At 48.0% G+C, this 18176-nt stretch overlaps 1 protein-coding gene across 1 annotated transcript in view; it reads left to right on the forward strand.

Moving 5' to 3' along the window:
• The window catches only part of INTS1 (integrator complex subunit 1), a 2112141-nt gene that overhangs the window by 588572 nt on the left and 1505393 nt on the right, over nt 1-18176 (forward strand). Inside the window, exon 13 of the mRNA XM_069647642.1 lies at nt 4157-4277. Coding sequence (XP_069503743.1) covers nt 4157-4277 — 121 coding nt within the window. The remainder of the gene's footprint in view (nt 1-4156; nt 4278-18176) is intronic.

An 18176-nucleotide genomic window follows, 5' to 3' on the forward strand; every position in this document is an offset into this window, starting at 1 on the left:
CAGCGACCAGGTTTTCGCACAGGCAGGCTGCAAAATGTCCTATCTTTTCGCCATCTTATCCCTTTGCCTTCCCCAGGTCCTTATTTGGTCATGCATTCTTCTGTGAAACGCCAAGATTTTGCAGGCTTCTGCATGCCTTGTGTGTGTGCGCCTCCAGGATGTGGGCTGGACTGTCTAGTTCCAATACACATCCTGGGTTCCAGAGAGTCTGGTGTGCTGGGAATGACTGGGACCACTGTGGTCCGTGATGGTGTCTAGTCAAATGGTCGACAGACAAATGGTCGACACAATTTGATCGACAGGACAAATGATCGAATTTTTTTATTATTAGTTATATATATATTTTTTAGGTTTTCGTTTAGGGAAAAAAAAGGGGTTTTTAGCAAAAAAAAAAGGGGTTGGGGGGAACCCCCCCAAAAAAAAAATGCAAAAACCCCCCCAAAAAATTCGATCATTTGACCTGTCGACCTTTTGGTGTCGACCATTTGTCCTGTCGACCATTTAGATTCGACCAAATGCTCTACAACCGTCCGTGATTGGTCCACGTCTGGTGTGCCTGTATGTGAGCAGATCTCCCATTGGGTCCTTTTTGTTTTGGCACAAAGGAAATTATGGATAAGAGAAGGCTCCAAACACCCATAGCAGGTCGATCTCTTGGGTTCTCACTGAACCTAGGATAGGATCCAAGCATCCTGAAACCAAGAAGCCGAATCGAGGACCCCCTGGTGACTGCTGGTGACTTACTGGAAGGTTTGGCACCCTGAGCCCACTGTTGTCCCGCAGGACCCCTCTGCATCTTTGACCCATTTGAATAGTGGGAACATCTATTCACGGCACCTTCATCTTAACCTGCAAGCAAGCCTCTTCGAAAGTGTTCCTGAGCCAACCAGCAAACTGACCAGCTTGCGCGGGACCTTTGCTCAGAAACCTCTGCCATTTCGAGTTGACATTTGAAACATGGCAGATCATAAGCACTGGGTCCAATGCACTCTCCTGCTGAGTTTCGCACACCTAGGTGCTCTAGGTCTGGAATTAGGAGAGTACACCTGAACCTGAGTGCACGCGGTCACTGTGTCGCCCAGCCGTGGTGACGAACTTTGCAGGTGCTTTGCTGCTGGGCCCCTCTGTGCCCTGAATCCTGCTGCAGTGAAACTGGCCTGATCCCTTCATCAGGAGCGAAGAAATCGCCACTGTCCTGTCACAGAATCATCGCTGTAACTCAACCTGTTCTGCCCTCTTGGGGAGACCCTCCTTGAATAGTGGGAACTAATTCTTCATCGCCTCACCCACCTTCCTGAGTCGCTACAGCCCCTGCAAGAGACCCTGTTTTCGCTCTACCGCACCATCAAATGCACCTGCATCCGAAAGTACTTTTGAGCATTAGGCTCCACTCTTTGTGGGGACTGGACTGCGTCTTAGTTAGGGATTGATTGATGAAGAACTGCCGAAAGTCTATTTGCACTGTTTGCTCCCTTTTCTTCATAGGTTGTGTACCTATTCTGTGCACTATTCCTTTAGGCCTCTTGGTAACTGCCTATATGTTTCATAGTAGTGTTGCATTGGTTTGAAGTATTACTGTTAATATTTGCTTTGAGTTTGATTTCAAAGGCCTTCAATAAATGTATATGTATTTTTTTATATATATACCTCACTGGGAGTGTTTTGTAGTGTCCTTTACTGTGTGTGCTCATTGAGGGCTTTCAGTCACCCTCACTCCTCCTGAGACCTAGTCTTGACCGCCGCCAACGCTTCCTTGATTGGTCTGGCTTGTCCACAAGGTTACCCTGTTCCAAGAAGCTAGGGTAGAGGCCAGAGTTCAGAAATACATCTTAACAAACAGCATGTTCCAGGGGAACTCAATCTTCTGGTGGATGTACTCAGCAGAGGCTTCCCACTACCCGTAGAGTGCGAGTGGCAATTACACAAAGATATTGTTCTCAACGTCTTCGCAGACTGGGCCTTCCCAGATATCGACTTGTTCGCAACTCTGGAGAACGCACAATGCCCAGATTACGCCTCCAGTTACCCTCAGAGCCACTCCAAGGGGAACGGTCTCTGGATAACATGGTCAGGGAAATGTGTCCACGCTTTTCCCCTGAATCCCCTGCTCAACAGAATAGTTCACAAGATTCACCAAGAACCAGTCAGGATGACTCTGGTGGCCCCGATGTGGGCCCGCCAACCTTGGTTCTCCCATCTAATGGCAATGTCAGTCTTCCCTCCCAGGAAGCTACCATACCTTTACAACATCCTGTCACAAAACAAGGGGGAGACACTACATCCATGCCCTCAAACTCTCAATTTAGCAGCTTGGCTCCTGAGGTCATAGAGTTTGGGCACCTCCAACTACCTCAAAGATGTATGGACATAATTAGGGAAGCACGAAAACCTAACACCAGACATTGCTACTCCAGCAAAAGGAAGAGCTTTGCCATTTGTTGTAATGGCAAAAACATCAATCCTATTGAATGCACACCAACGCATATTGTCCTGTACCGAACTCACCTGCTAGATTCAGGCCTGGTTTTCAATTTCCTGACAGTCCCCTTAACTGCGCTTTCAGCATACACCATGTACCAGAAAAAGGTTTTGTGGTGGAAAATTCCAGTAATTAAAGCGTTCGGAGGGGGTAAAAAGTCTTCATCCCCCTATTTCCAACCCAGCTTCCAGGTGGGACCTGAACGTCCTACTTACCAGACTAATGGGGCCTCCCTTTGAACCAATGTACAAAGCTAGCCTTAAAGCGCTCACTTACAAGACTTTTGGTGGCAATCACATCCAAAAGGAGAGTTAGTGAACTGCAAGCCCTTTCAGTTCAAGACCCATTTGTCTCGATTCACAAGGATAAGGTGGACCTGCACACTCGCCCACAATTTGTGCCTAGATTTATTTAAAGGTTCCATGTGAACCAATCCATAGAACTACCCACCTTTTTCCAGAACCACACTCACCTGCCCCCTCAACACCTCAGGTTTCGTATTTGCCTCTCCCAATGCCCCACTAATGGCCCCTGCCCTTTTTCTTGGAGACAAGCGCAGTCAGCCGAATGGTGCTGAGTAGTCAGCCGAATAGTGGCCAAAGGGTGCTATATCAGACAGCTCACAAAACTGTTAACACATGCTCATGTGTGGTCTACGGTGAAGCCTGCCTTGCCAATACTGTTAACAAATGTGCATGTGCCCTGCAGTGCCATTGCTGTTGACAGATGCTCATGGGGTCTGCTTTGCCGGTGCTGTTAGCACATGTCGCCTGCTGTGAGGCCTGCTTTGCCAATACACAATACGTTGTGCTGCAACAGTCATGGTAACAGATATGTTCCATCTCATTTGTATGTGAAGGCATAACATTCACTGTGCACGTAGGTTGCATGTAGCACTCTGCTACATAGCATTCAGCTGAGTGCCATGAAAAATTCGGTCCGGCTGGCAAATAGGCCTCATTACAAGTTTGGTGGTATCTCAGTGGTAAAACCACCAAGATACCGCCAAATGGATTTACCGTTACCACCACTTTTCCGGTGTAATTACCACTGGATTACAACTGGTGGTAGGTGGTGCTAGTCACCATTTATTGGAGTCCATGGGGATTTTTGTGGAATTCCTGCAAGTGGTAATTCCACCAATTTGGCTGTTTTCTGGCAGTAAAGCAGAGGAATTACCCCGCCTTACCTCCAAACCCATAGTTTGGCAGTGTGGTAGTGCAGCAGTAATGAAGTGGTAATTCTGTTCACACTGCATTACCACTGTTTTTGGCCACACTCGTAATGAGCCTGAAAGTCTCTACCATATGAATTGTACACTGTATGTAAAGTGTAAGAGACCACTTGATTGTAGAGAATTGCTCTTGGGGTTCATACAATGTTCATCCCTTATATCGCTGCATCCCATAGCATACAGCATGAAAGAAATTCTATCTAGCTGTCACATAGTTTCTATTTCTCTTTAATACACTTGTTGCGTCTCCTCTGAGAGATCGTCTTTGTTTTAACAAATCGCACAGAAAAGGCAGAACTACAAATCATTGCAAATACACATACAGCTGGAAGTGCATTTCTTGGATGTCTCTCTAGGTTTTCTTCCATTGCTCATGCCCACTCTCTCTCCCCCCCCTAGAAAATGTTTGCTTGGTATTAAAACATGCTATTTGTTCATTTCAGATTTGGAGGTTCTCCGCTCGTTCCAAAACCAGATAGCAGCGATCCAGAGAGATGCTGTGTGGTGGCTCCATACTGTTGTCCCATCCATCAGCAAACTGCCCCCCAAGGAATATGTGCACTGGTAGGAATGTGTTAAAGTTTGACAAAGCTGAAACTCTCCTCTAATTTTTGTGTGTTTGGGGTATTGTTTTTTCAATCTGCATTGCTGCAGTCTGTGTTTAGAGTTTAATGAAACTATGCAGATTGGATTGCAGAACTTGACTCTTTCTAGTGTTTGCTTATTCTCATCTAGCACCTCCTAAATCTACTTTCAATAAAGCAGTACAAATGCAGGCAGGTGCTTGGTTTGACGATTCACTGGATCGTGTCACTTCTCCCCAGGGGAGCCCTTCCCTGTGAGGCCAGGGAGGTAAATTCACTAACCTTTCCCCTATGGGTGTCGCAAAGTGGAACCTCACACAGAGAGACTCCCCCCTTGGCAATATGGACTCCCGTTCCGTCCACAAACTCCCTTTAACCTCTTCAGAGATAACCAAAACATTCCCTCCAAACAAGTCATATTTGCTACTGCAATATTATCAATAAACAATCGTCAACTACCACTCATACTGTGAAGAAGATTAAGAGAACCCTGAAGAGAAATCAGTGGTTTGCAATGAACCACACTGAGACAAAGGAGATAGAATGAGACATAACAAATAGGCCTGGAAAGAAACAAAGGACTGTGTGCCTACGCTGGGAGTGCGGGGGGTGTTATGCGGAGGTGGCAGGGGACAATGCTTTCTCATAAAACCAAGAAAGGATCAATGAAAGATGTTCTCGTCTTTGGAGCCTGGGATGTTCGAATCGAGGCAGAGAAAGCAGTAGAAGGACGCAGAGTGGTGTGCTGTTGGACAGAAGCTCTGGACCTGAAGAAGAAAGAGGCACTGAGGAGACTGGAGCTCGAGTTGGGTGCCGGAAGAAGGTGGTGGCATGACCCAGAGAGGGTGGACCATGTGGTCCTCTAACAACGTTGAGACCGTACCAGGACAGGCTCTCCAGAGGGAGGGAGGGAGGGAGGGAGGGAGGGAGGGAGGGAGGGAGGGAGGGAGGGAGGGAGGGAGGGAGGGAAGGAAGGAAGGAAGGAAGGAAGGAAGGAAGGAAGGAAGGAAGGAAGGAAGGAAGGAAGGAAGGAAGGAAGGAAGGAAGGAAGGAAGGAAGGAAGGAAGGAAGGAAGGAAGGAAGGAAGGAAGGAAGGAAGGAAGGAAGGAAGGAAGGAAGGAAGGAAGGAAGGAAGGAAGGAAGGAAGGAAGGAAGGAAGGAAGGAAGGAAGGAAGGAAGGAAGGAAGGAAGGAAGGAAGGAAGGAAGGAAGGAAGGAAGGAAGGAAGGAAGGAAGGAAGGAAGGAAGGAAGGAAGGAAGGAAGGAAGGAAGGAAGGAAGGAAGGAAGGAAGGAAGGAAGGAAGGAAGGAAGGAAGGAAGGAAGGAAGGAAGGAAGGAAGGAAGGAAGGAAGGAAGGAAGGAAGGAAGGAAGGAAGGAAGGAAGGAAGGAAGGAAGGAAGGAAGGAAGGAAGGAAGGAAGGAAGGAAGGAAGGAAGGAAGGAAGGAAGGAAGGAAGGAAGGAAGGAAGGAAGGAAGGAAGGAAGGAAGGAAGGAAGGAAGGAAGGAAGGAAGGAAGGAAGGAAGGAAGGAAGGAAGGAAGGAAGGAAGGAAGGAAGGAAGGAAGGAAGGAAGGAAGGAAGGAAGGAAGGAAGGAAGGAAGGAAGGAAGGAAGGAAGGAAGGAAGGAAGGAAGGAAGGAAGGAAGGAAGGAAGGAAGGAAGGAAGGAAGGAAGGAAGGAAGGAAGGAAGGAAGGAAGGACCCTGTATAAAAAGGGACCATTTAATTTGTAACTCTTTTTATTTGCATTTTTACTTGTACATTGAAACATTTGCATAATTAAGCATAAGTTCCTTGCATGTCACTTTTACATTGAGTGCCATCAGCCTTCATGAGAGCCAAATAAATATTGTCAAACAGTAACAGAAAAACGTCCACGCATGTTAACTAGATATTTGCCGTTCAATAGTTCAGCTTGGGACAGAATATTTTCCGGGGATCTCAAAGTTTCGTAGGGGCCATATTGTACATGTTCTGACTCTGGCCAGGGGCGTGAAGTTCCTCCTTGGAGCAGGGATATAAGGTAGTCCCATAAACAATGTAGCATTATAAGAAACAGCATGGTATTCACAGTGGCATGTCATTAGATGGGTGAAACATATCCCAAATCAATAGCCTCCAGAAATCAAAGGATACCCCTGTGGTCTCATCAAAGGTTTGTGCCTTCCTGATCCACACTCTGGTCTCCGCTTCAGCCCAAGTCTCAAATTCCCTATACCATTGAGAGTACAGCAGTCCCTCTTTGACTTCCAAGCCATGACTATGCATCGTTTAGCCAAAATGCATGCCATGTCCATAAACCTTATCACATGTTTATGCTTACTATTCCTGAGGTATGCACTCCTTTGGGCTCCAGGTGTAACGCACAACCCCAGCCTTTCTGCATGCTTGTTCAATGCGGGACCAAAAGCCCTGTATCTTTGCACAGACCCAAAACATGTGGACCAAGTCTGCGCCAATACCACCACACCAGGGACATGTCGGCTGTTTACCCTTGCTAAATTTGGCCAGCCTACTTGGTGTCATATAGGTACTATACAGAACATTCATTTGGACCAACCTAAAACAGGGGTTCGAATGGATTGTGTCCTCCACCGTCTTCCACATCTTTGACATGTAATGTCCACAGCTGTGCCCTTCGGAAACTTTTTCGGCAGTGGGTGTCCTGCGTCGATGCCGTCGGGTCGATGTCCCTCGAAGGCCTCTGTTGAGGGCGAATTCAACAAATGTTATAAATAGGACGCGCAGCGCCCTTAGCCTCAGTTTCATTTTTTCCGCAAACGTGTTTGCTATGAGAACTCTGCACTCCTCGTGTGTTTCATCGTAGAGATGTCTTCTTCTTCAACCCCTCCGGATCCGCGGTCTGGCTTCAAGACTTGCCGGGACTGTCTAAAGTGTCGATCACCAACCCGCATCGCATTTGTTTGTGGTGTTTGGAAGAAAGTCACGACACCGACGACTGTTCAAAATGCCATTCGCTGACTGCCAAGGCCTTGCGGGAGTGTATGGGAAGCTTCAGGTGGGTAGGGGTTCTTAACCCTTTGCCCTTGGTCAGGGACATACTTTCAAACTTGGTCAACAGTGACAGACTTCGGCTACCACTATGATCCAGGCGCACTGGCCACAGCAGCCAGAGTCAGAAAGGCCACCAGACAGGGAGATACCCGGCACTAGATCCGGCCCTCGTATGAGCTGAGATGAACTCCCCCGCCGCAACAGTACTTTAGCACAATAGCAAGCGGCACCCAACCGCCAGCTGTGTCGAGCCTTGTTCCGCACTGGCTACGCTCTTCGGCGAGACAACTGAGTTATGTGTTTCCCCTGTATAACTTCTTTTGTCCCCAATCAGAGAGGCCGCAATGCACGTGGCAGTGGTCAGGCGGTCACTATCAGCTGTCTAGCCCACCACACAACCTCAGCGCCTGTTAGGCAGAAACCTGTGCAGTTCCCTTGGGGACCACTGCAAAAGATTTAAGACTACAGGTATAGCAGTAAACCCACTTGGTAGCAGTCTGCACCACCCAGATTTACCTGGTAGCTGTGGCTGAGCAGTCAGACTTCCCTCAAGAAGAGTTAGGCAGTATGCAAAGTATACACAATAGGTACTCAAATACAATAGCACAAGCAAACACTGACCAGAGCTTGGTTTCAAAAGTATATAGTTATTTATTTATTAAACACACATAAGTTGAAATCACTCTAGCAAAATATAGTAAAAACACTTCAAACACAGTTATAATGAAAGCAGTTTCGACCCTTACTCCTATCTAGACAACTCTAGGTTAACACCACATAATTAAAACAGAGGTGAGCGCTTAACGTTAGATGACACTCTAGTAGGTTCAAGAAAGGGGTAAAAAGAAACAGAAATGGGTTAAACACACCACTCTAAGGTCCAGAACACTTGCAATAGGCTCAAAGAAGCACAAAGTCACAGGTGAGCAAAAGTCACTAGGCAGGGCCCACTCTTAGAGTAGCCGGAGCGAAAATGTGCCCAAGATCACACTGTTATTAGGGATTCAAAGTCTTGCAAAGAGTTAGAAAGAATTTAGAGTGGCTTAGAAAGTTTAGCCAGGGTGTTCCAGGCACTCCCAGGTTCGAAAGCCGGGGGCTAAATCTACCCCGTACAGTCGGTGGCAAGGGAAGCCAGGCGGAACACGGTACCTTAAGCGGAAAGGATCCTCCAGCGGTGGCAGTTGTTCCAGGCAGTGGTAGCAAGGCTCGACGTCGGTCAGGGGAGAAGAAGTTCTCGCTGAAGAGCAGAAGAAGAGGGTCGTTGCACTGCCCGGGAAGAAACCAGCCGCGGAGTCCTCCGGTTAAAGGGTTGTACCGACTTTCGTGGTTGGGGTAAAAGTGGTGGGGTTCCGGTTGCCGGGGTGCTTGGCACTGGCAAGGCGGCCACGAGATACCTCGAGAAGCGGAAAGAAGGTGAAAACCGGTTGTCCCCACCAGTCAAGGGAAGGAGCCACTCCGTTAAGAGTTCTCCTCGGTCGTCGGGAAAAGTGGTGAGACGGTTCAGCAGGGCTCCACCGGGTGGTGTCGTCGAAGCAGGTCGGCTCAGCTCTTCCCTCGTCGGATTCTTGGTCCTGTGGCGACTTCTAAAGTTCCAGTCCCCAAAGCCCTGCTTTTATGCAGCAAACCCCCATTCACCCAGCCTAGCTGTCACTCAAACATGCTAAGTGGTGAGCCGGCCGGCTCACCACTTGGGCCAATCAGGACGGAGTGCGACTTGAGTTACCAAGGTAACTCAGTCCAGGGTGCCTAAATCCCCCTCCACCCCTCCTAAGTACCCCAGACAGAGTGGCACCACTTTGGAGGGCTTCTGTGGAGAAGCCCGCCAAAAGTGGAACAAAGGGCTCCACTTTGGGTCAGAGTTACAGAGGCGAACGCCAACGCCATTTTAGAATCAAGTTTTGGCAAAAAGTCCCAACCGGAGTTATAATAATAAATATATAAACCGGCGGTATGTTTAAGGCTACCGTAAATAAATAATTAAATGTGTTAGCCTAAAACAATGGGAAATCCCATAGGGAAATATTCGCGGTCGAATATAAAAAGTAGTTTCCACTGCCACCAGCCAAAACTCGATCAGGGGGGACGGAGACGTGCCCCCTCGACTAACAGACCCTGGGGCAATCGAATTGCCCCAGCCAGTACGTCCACAATATGATGGTTTGTACTGGTTCTGTTCAGGATTCAAGACTAGCAAAGTCTTTGGTGACTTTACATGCCCTGGGAGACAGTAGTCAGTCCCAGGGTACGGAGTCTATCTTGGGGATTCCCTAGGACACCCCTGGGTTACGGCACAGAGGGTGCTGTGTAACCCACATCACAAAAATACATGAGGCCCTATGGAGTAAAAGACCCCATAGCCCATTCAACACAAGGTTTAACCAAGAAAACACACTTCAACATGTCCAAGAGTGAGGGTAAAAGAGTCTCACTCTTGGCAGGAGAAAAAAGAAACCCCAGAAATCCAGCAAAGCTGCTGGGGGACTCACTAGGTAGGGAAATTCAGCCTAAACAGAGAATTCTCCCTAACACTCGCCCCCCCCCCAGACTAAGGGACAGGAGGATTTAATCCACTCCTGGATGAACCTCATACCTCTAGTCGATGATAGACATCCTAGAGAGTCCATCAGCATTTTGATGGTGACACCCTGACCTGTGCTCAATGGTGAAATCAAACCCTTGCAGGCAGATTGACCATCTCAATAGTTTTGGATTTTCCCCTTTCATTTGCATTAACCATCTCAAGGCTTGGTGGTCAGTCTGAATAACAAAAGTAGAACCATACAAGTATGGCCTAAACTTCTTCAGTGCCCACACAATAGCAAAGCATTCTCTTTCGATTGTTGCCCACCTTGTCTCAGGATCCTTCAGTTTTCTACTGATGAAGCAAATGGGGTGCTCCCTACCCTTCTCATCCAGTTGGCTTAGAACTGCACCTATACCTACATTGGAAGCATCAGTTTGTACAATGAAAGTTTGGTGGTAGTCAGGAGCTCTCAATACTGGAGCTTGGCAAAGAGCTCTCTTCAGTTTTTCAAAGGCCTGATTGCACTCCTCATTCCATTTTACCTTTTTAGGGAATTTAGGAGAGGAGATTACATTCAGTGGAGAAGCTATGGTCCCATAGTTCTCAATGAAATTCCTGTAATACCCAGTGAGGCCTAGGAAGGCTCTCACTTGGGTTTGAGTAGTTGGTGTTACATGTCCTAGGTGGTTCACATGATCTTCCCAGGAGTGGCTGAAGACTGCAATGTCATCCAAGTATGCCATGCAGAAATCTTCCATCACAGCCAGAACGTGGTTCACCATCCTTTGGAATGTGGCAGGTGCATTTTTTAATCCAAAAGGCATGACCTTAAACTGGTACAAGCCAACTGGGGTTGAAAATGCAGTCTTCTCCTTGGCATGGTCTGTCAGGGCTATTTGCCAATAGCCTGACGTAAGGTCAAATGTGCTGAGGTACTTGGCTGCACCAAGTTTATCCACCAACTCATCTGTCCTGGGCAAAGGGTGGGCATCAGTCTTGGTGACTGCATTTAGAGCTCTATAGTCCACACAGAATCTCAAGTCTTTGGATCCTGCCTTTGGTACTAACACAACTGGGCTAGACCATGGACTAGTAGAGGGTTCTATTACCCCGAGATCAAGCATCTTCTTGACCTCTCCTTTGATGTGGGTTCTGATATGTTCTGACATTCTGTACCCTCTGCTTTTGACTGGCAGACAGTCACCAGTGAGTATCTCATGCTGGCCCCAAGGGGTCAAGCCTGGTGACAGTGAGAACAGGGAGGCAAACTGATTTAACATAGATTTGCACTCCTCTTGTTGCTCAGGTGTCAGGTCTGAAGAGAGATTAACTCCTTTGACTTTTTCATCTAAAGGCACCCCTCTGAGGAGATCAGGGAGAGATTCACTCTCTTCCTCCTCTGCAGCTGAAGCTAGAAGCAAGGCTCCTACGTCAGGTCTGGAGATGTATGCTTTTAGTCTGTTGGTGTGGAAGACTCTAGGAGCTTCCCTGGGTCTGCCCAGATCCACCAGATAGTTGACCTCTCCAAGTTTTCCCACAATCTTGAAGGGTCCCATCCACTTGTCTTGCAAGGCCCTCTGCCTTGTTGGGAGCATACCTAGAACTAGCTGGTCTTGAGTAAACTCAACCATGTTAGCCTTCTGGTCATGCCAATGTTTGACCAGAGCTTGACCAGCTTTCAAGTTGTCACTTGCTTCTGCCATCATGTGTGACATTCTCCTCCGGAGACCTATCACATAGTCAGTCACTCTGACTGGCTTGAGGGGAGGAGCACCTTCCAACCCCTCCTTAATCAGGGCCAATGGACCTCTGACCGGATGGCCATAGAGAAGCTCAAAGGGAGAATAACCTACTCCCTCCTGAAGGACTTCTCTATAAGCAAAGAGCAGGCATGGCAGTAGAAGGTCCCATTTTTTCTTAAGGGGTTCCTCTAAAGCACCTATCATGCTCTTCATGGTTCTGTTAAACCTTTCAACCAACCCGTTTGTCTGAGGGTGGTATGCTGTTGAGAACTTGTAAGTAACTCCACAGGTTTTCCACATGGCTTTCATGTAGTGGGACATAAAGTTTGACCCCCTGTCAGAGATTACTTCCTTAGGAAACCCAACCCTGGTGAAAATACCAAGGAGGGCCTTAGCCACAGCCGGAGCTGTAACAGTCCTCATAGGAATTGCCTCAGGGTACCTAGTAGCATGGTCTACTACAACAAGTATAAACCTGTTGCCTGAGGAGGTTGGGGGATCAAGGGGACCAACAATGTCAATCCCTACCCTCTCAAATGGGACTCCCACAACTGGGAGAGGCACTAAAGGTGCCACATTCTTGGAACCAACCTTACCAGAAACCTGGCAGGTATGGCAGCTCTTACAATATCTATCTACTTCAGCCCCCATCTTTGGCCAATAAAAGTAGAGTGAGAGCCTTTCCTTGGTCTTCTTGAAACTCAAGTGACCAGCCAAAGGTATCTCATGGGCTAGTTGTAAGAACTGTTGTCTGTTCTCTTGTGGGACTACAAGGCGTTTGTAGTCTCCAGGTTCAGACTCAGTGGGTTCACTGTAGAAGAGGCCATCTTCCCAGTGCAACCTATACTTCCCAGGCTCTTGCCCATCAGCTTGAGAAGCTGCCTGGTGGCGGAGACCTTCCAGAGTTGGACATTCTCTTTGCCCCTTACGGAAAGCAGCCCTGCTTGGCCCACCTTCTGCCAGTAAAGACTGCAGCTCAGGATGGTCCTCAGGGTCCAAATCTCCAATAAGGTTTGGGCCTCCCTCTAGCTCTTCCTCAGAGTCTAGCTCAACCACACAGGGTTGTACCTCCCTCTCAGCCTCAGCTGGAGGTGGAGTTACAGGTGTAACTTTGGACAACCCAGGGGAAGTCCTTGTTGGAAGCACTGGAGTGCTTGCTGCTGGCTTTTTCCTAGGAGTCTTGGGTTGCCCCTTTGCTCCTGATCTGGTTGTTACTGCAGTAAGTTGTTCCAGTGGGAGAGGAGTGATTTCTGTCATCATCTCCTGAGATAACCCTCTCAGGGTTTTCTCTCTTGCAGGTTTTGTGAGCTCCTGTAACCTTTTGCTAGGGGGTCTGGGGTTATGAGATACAACTCCAAGAGCTTTGAGGTCATTACCCAACAGAACCCTACCTGGCACTTCACATTGTACACTGACAGGTATTTTTACAGCCATATCATTACATTGGATGAGAACTGGTAACTGGGGACACATCTGCACAGGCCCACCAGCTAACTTGGTGAGGCATTTGGGTGCCTTAGCAACATCCTCTGCCTTGAAAAATGATTCATCCACCACAGTTATGCTGGCCCCAGTGTCCCTAATGGCAGGAGTCTCCTGGCCATTCACTTGGACACTGTCCTTATAATACTCTTTAGTATTATCTGGGATAGAGTTATATACATCTAAATTCTGTTGTTCCCACAACCCCAGAGAGACTAAAGAAACACTAGCTGAGACTCCAGTGGGTTCATCAGCCAGTAATAGAAAGTTTCCACTTGCCATATGTACCTCCTCTTCTGGAGCGAAGGCTAAGGAGGCAAGTTGGACCCCTGAAGGTTTACCCTTACATCTGGGATCTCCTTTCACATGGTCAGTAGCCTTACAAACAAAGCATGAGCCAAAGGCTCGCTGGAATGGAGGCTTGTTCTGACCTCCTTCTGGTCTGGGACCAGAAGGTACACTAGCCTGATTCGGTTTCCCTTGTGGCTTACCCTTATAGTTTTGTTTGGGGCCCTCTTTGGAATTTGTAGTATTTGAATTCTCTTTGGAGTCCTTTTTAGGCTGTCTCTCCCCATCCTTTTTCTGAGTTACCCCAGAATCCTTGTGAGTGGCCCGGTTGGCAACCCACAAGTCAGCAGCCCTAGCTAGTTTCCGGGAATCTAATTCCTTGGAATCAGCCAAGTGTTGTCTGAGCTCAGGAGAGCAGGCATCATAAATAGTCTCCAACATAAACAAATTCTTCATACCTTCATAAGTGTTCACCTTGTAACCCTTAATCCATCCCTCTAAGTTTTTCAACCCTTCACTCACCCAGGTAGCCCAAGGGGTACCATCATGCTTTTTGAGGCTCCTAAACCTCTTAAGATACTGGGAAGGGGTCTTCCCAAACCTAGCTATCAAAGCTAGTTTCACACATTCATAGTCCTTCTTATCCTCCTCCCCCATCTCCATTACCACATCAGTTGCAACAGGGGGAAGCCTAGAGAACAACCAGGTGAGTAAGTCATTTCCTGTGATGTTCTGGAGCCCATGATTATATTCAAACAGAGACAACCAATCCAACACATCCAACTTAGGCTCATACATACCAACCAATTCTTTAGGCATCCGGGGTCTTTTAGGACTGGAACTTCTAGAGGAGCCGGAGAGAGAAGCATTCTCAACAGATAATTTCTTCATTTCTAGCTCATACTTGAGCTCCATTTCCCTTAGCCTTAGTTCTTTGTCAGTTTGAGCATTCAGTTTCTTATACTCCAATTCTAGTTTCATTTTCTCCAGTTCAAAGTACTGAGGACTAAATGTGGGACCTGGTAAAGGCCCAGTAGGTACAGCAGGTAGAGCAGGTAGAGGCCTAGGGGGGACAGTCACAACAGCCTCACCCTCCTCTTCTGACTCTTCCTCAGAATCATCAACATTTTGCTCCATGTTAATTTCAATACTGTCATCTACAGTTGCTGGAGTGGTAGGTTCCTCTGAACCCTCACCCAGACTTTGGTTAGCTAACAATCTTTCAATCAGCTCCATTTTCTTGCCCTTAGTCAGGAGGTCTTTATGTTTACAGAGCACTCTTAAACAATCAGCAGTTTTAGCTGCAAGGGACTCTTGACTATAGCTTTCTATAACTGACATGTTAGAGGTTTACTTTTATAGTGCTAAGCTTTGTGGTTAGTTGCACTAAGGTATCTAAAGCACACTAAAATGTATACTTAATACAAATCCCACCGCTGTACACCAGTGTTAGGCAGAAACCTGTGCAGTTCCCTTGGGGACCACTGCAAAAGATTTAGGACTACAGGTATAGCAGTAAACCCACTTGGTAGCAGTCTGCACCACCCAGATTTACCTGGTAGCTGTGGCTGAGCAGTCAGACTTCCCTCAAGAAGAGTTAGGCAAGTGTTAGGCAGAAACCTGTGCAGTTCCCTTGGGGACCACTGCAAAAGATTTAGGACTACAGGTATAGCAGTAAACCCACTTGGTAGCAGTCTGCACCACCCAGATTTACCTGGTAGCTGTGGCTGAGCAGTCAGACTTCCCTCAAGAAGAGTTAGGCAGTATGCAAAGTATACACAATAGGTACTCAAATACAATAGCACAAGCAAACACTGACCAGAGCTTGGTTTCAAAAGTATATAGTTATTTATTTATTAAACACACATAAGTTGAAATCACTCTAGCAAAATATAGTAAAAACACTTCAAACACAGTTATAATGAAAGCAGTTTCAACCCTTACTCCTATCTAGACAACTCTAGGTTAACACCACATAATTAAAACAGAGGTGAGCGCTTAACGTTAGATGACACTCTAGTAGGTTCAAGAAAGGGGTAAAAAGAAACAGAAATGGGTTAAACACACCACTCTAAGGTCCAGAACACTTGCAATAGGCTCAAAGAAGCACAAAGTCACAGGTGAGCAAAAGTCACTAGGCAGGGCCCACTCTTAGAGTAGCCGGAGCGAAAATGTGCCCAAGATCACACTGTTATTAGGGATTCAAAGTCTTGCAAAGAGTTAGAAAGAATTTAGAGTGGCTTAGAAAGTTTAGCCAGGGTGTTCCAGGCACTCCCAGGTTCGAAAGCCGGGGGCTAAATCTACCCCGTACAGTCGGTGGCAAGGGAAGCCAGGCGGAACACGGTACCTTAAGCGGAAAGGATCCTCCAGCGGTGGCAGTTGTTCCAGGCAGTGGTAGCAAGGCTCGACGTCGGTCAGGGGAGAAGAAGTTCTCGCTGAAGAGCAGAAGAAGAGGGTCGTTGCACTGCCCGGGAAGAAACCAGCCGCGGAGTCCTCCGGTTAAAGGGTTGTACCGACTTTCGTGGTTGGGGTAAAAGTGGTGGGGTTCCGGTTGCCGGGGTGCTTGGCACTGGCAAGGCGGCCACGAGATACCTCGAGAAGCGGAAAGAAGGTGAAAACCGGTTGTCCCCACCAGTCAAGGGAAGGAGCCACTCCGTTAAGAGTTCTCCTCGGTCGTCGGGAAAAGTGGTGAGACGGTTCAGCAGGGCTCCACCGGGTGGTGTCGTCGAAGCAGGTCGGCTCAGCTCTTCCCTCGTCGGATTCTTGGTCCTGTGGCGACTTCTAAAGTTCCAGTCCCCAAAGCCCTGCTTTTATGCAGCAAACCCCCATTCACCCAGCCTAGCTGTCACTCAAACATGCTAAGTGGTGAGCCGGCCGGCTCACCACTTGGGCCAATCAGGACGGAGTGCGACTTGAGTTACCAAGGTAACTCAGTCCAGGGTGCCTAAATCCCCCTCCACCCCTCCTAAGTACCCCAGACAGAGTGGCACCACTTTGGAGGGCTTCTGTGGAGAAGCCCGCCAAAAGTGGAACAAAGGGCTCCACTTTGGGTCAGAGTTACAGAGGCGAACGCCAACGCCATTTTAGAATCAAGTTTTGGCAAAAAGTCCCAACCGGAGTTATAATAATAAATATATAAACCGGCGGTATGTTTAAGGCTACCGTAAATAAATAATTAAATGTGTTAGCCTAAAACAATGGGAAATCCCAAAGGGAAATATTCGCGGTCGAATATAAAAAGTAGTTTCCACTGCCACCAGCCAAAACTCGATCAGGGGGGACGGAGACGTGCCCCCTCGACTAACAGACCCTGGGGCAATCGAATTGCCCCAGCCAGTACGTCCACAATATGATGGTTTGTACTGGTTCTGTTCAGGATTCAAGACTAGCAAAGTCTTTGGTGACTTTACATGCCCTGGGAGACAGTAGTCAGTCCCAGGGTATGGAGTCTATGTTGGGGAGTCCCTAGGACACCCCTGGGTCACGGCACAGAGGGTGCTGTGTAACCCACATCACAAAAATACATGAGGCCCTATGGAGTAAAAGACCCCATAGCCCATTCAACACAAGGTTTAACCAAGAAAACACACTTCAACATGTCCAAGAGTGAGGGTAAAAGAGTCTCACTCTTGGCAGGAGAAAAAAGAAACCCCAGAAATCCAGCAAAGCTGCTGGGGGACTCACTAGGTAGGGAAATTCAGCCTAAACAGAGAATTCTCCCTAACAGCGCCCATGGGTCTTCTCCTCGCAGGACGAAGGGTGCTAATAACTATGTGCGCCAGAGTTGCCTTGTCCCAGTCACCAGAGACAGCCAGCAGTGTAGTGCAGCGCTGTTCCCACTGATCCAGTCTTTCACTCCCTCGGCACCAGTGGGAATCCTCACTACTCAACTAACTGCCATACCAGGAAGACAAAAAACTCTCACTCGCTGGGGATCCCACAGTGCAGTTTGTGGTGAGCAGTACTCCACTTCCACACTCTTATCGAGCTATTCCTTCTCACCAACCAGTCGCCAGTACCAATGCAGACAGCAACGGCGTGCCTAATGACACGCCGACATCAGAGTCTCAAAAAAGCCTACCAGAGCCCCAGGCTGGGGCAAGTTCAAGGGGTGCAAGGCCCAAGATACATCAAGGGCCTTAAGATGGCCATCAACAGCCCTAGCTGGCCAATGCAGGGAGTACGGGTGTCAGTAGAGGAGGGGGTACTCAAGTCCCGTAGCCACCGTGTTCTCAGCCCAATGAATCCACTCCTATCTTCATCCCGCATACACCAGTGTATCCGGGCTTGCAAACTGCGCGGGCGGTCCCGTTTTCAGTCCCTCCTGGTCCTCTTCAGAATACCGGGCGTCCGCCGACAAGCTTCCTCTCGCTCCAGGTCTCCTCGACAGCCAGGTGCCAGCCCGCGTATCCTCACCTGTTAGGGAGAATTCTCTGTAAAGGCTAATTTCCCAAACCTAGTGAGTCCCCCAGCAGCTTTGCTGGATTTTTGGGGTTTATTTTTTTCTCCTGCTAAGAGTGAGACTCTTTTTCTCCCACTCTTAGACATGATTTGAGGTGTTCCTTTGACTTTGTATGTCTTTTATGGGCTATGGGGTCCTTTACCCGATAGGGCTTCATGTGTTTTTGGTATGTGGGTTACACAGCACCCTCTGTGCTGTAACCCAGGGGTGTCGTAGCGACCCCCAAACATAGACTCCATACCCTGGGACTGACTACTGTCTCCCAGGGCATGTAAAGTCACCATTGGCTTTACTAGTCTCAAATTGTGAACAGAACCAGTACAAACCATCATATTGTGTACGTACTGGTCGGGGCAATTAGATTGCCCTG

Source organism: Ambystoma mexicanum, chromosome 2q (genome assembly GCF_040938575.1).
Source record: "Ambystoma mexicanum isolate Mex_15411 chromosome 2q, UKY_AmexF1_1, whole genome shotgun sequence".
Lineage (NCBI taxonomy): Eukaryota > Metazoa > Chordata > Amphibia > Caudata > Ambystomatidae > Ambystoma > Ambystoma mexicanum.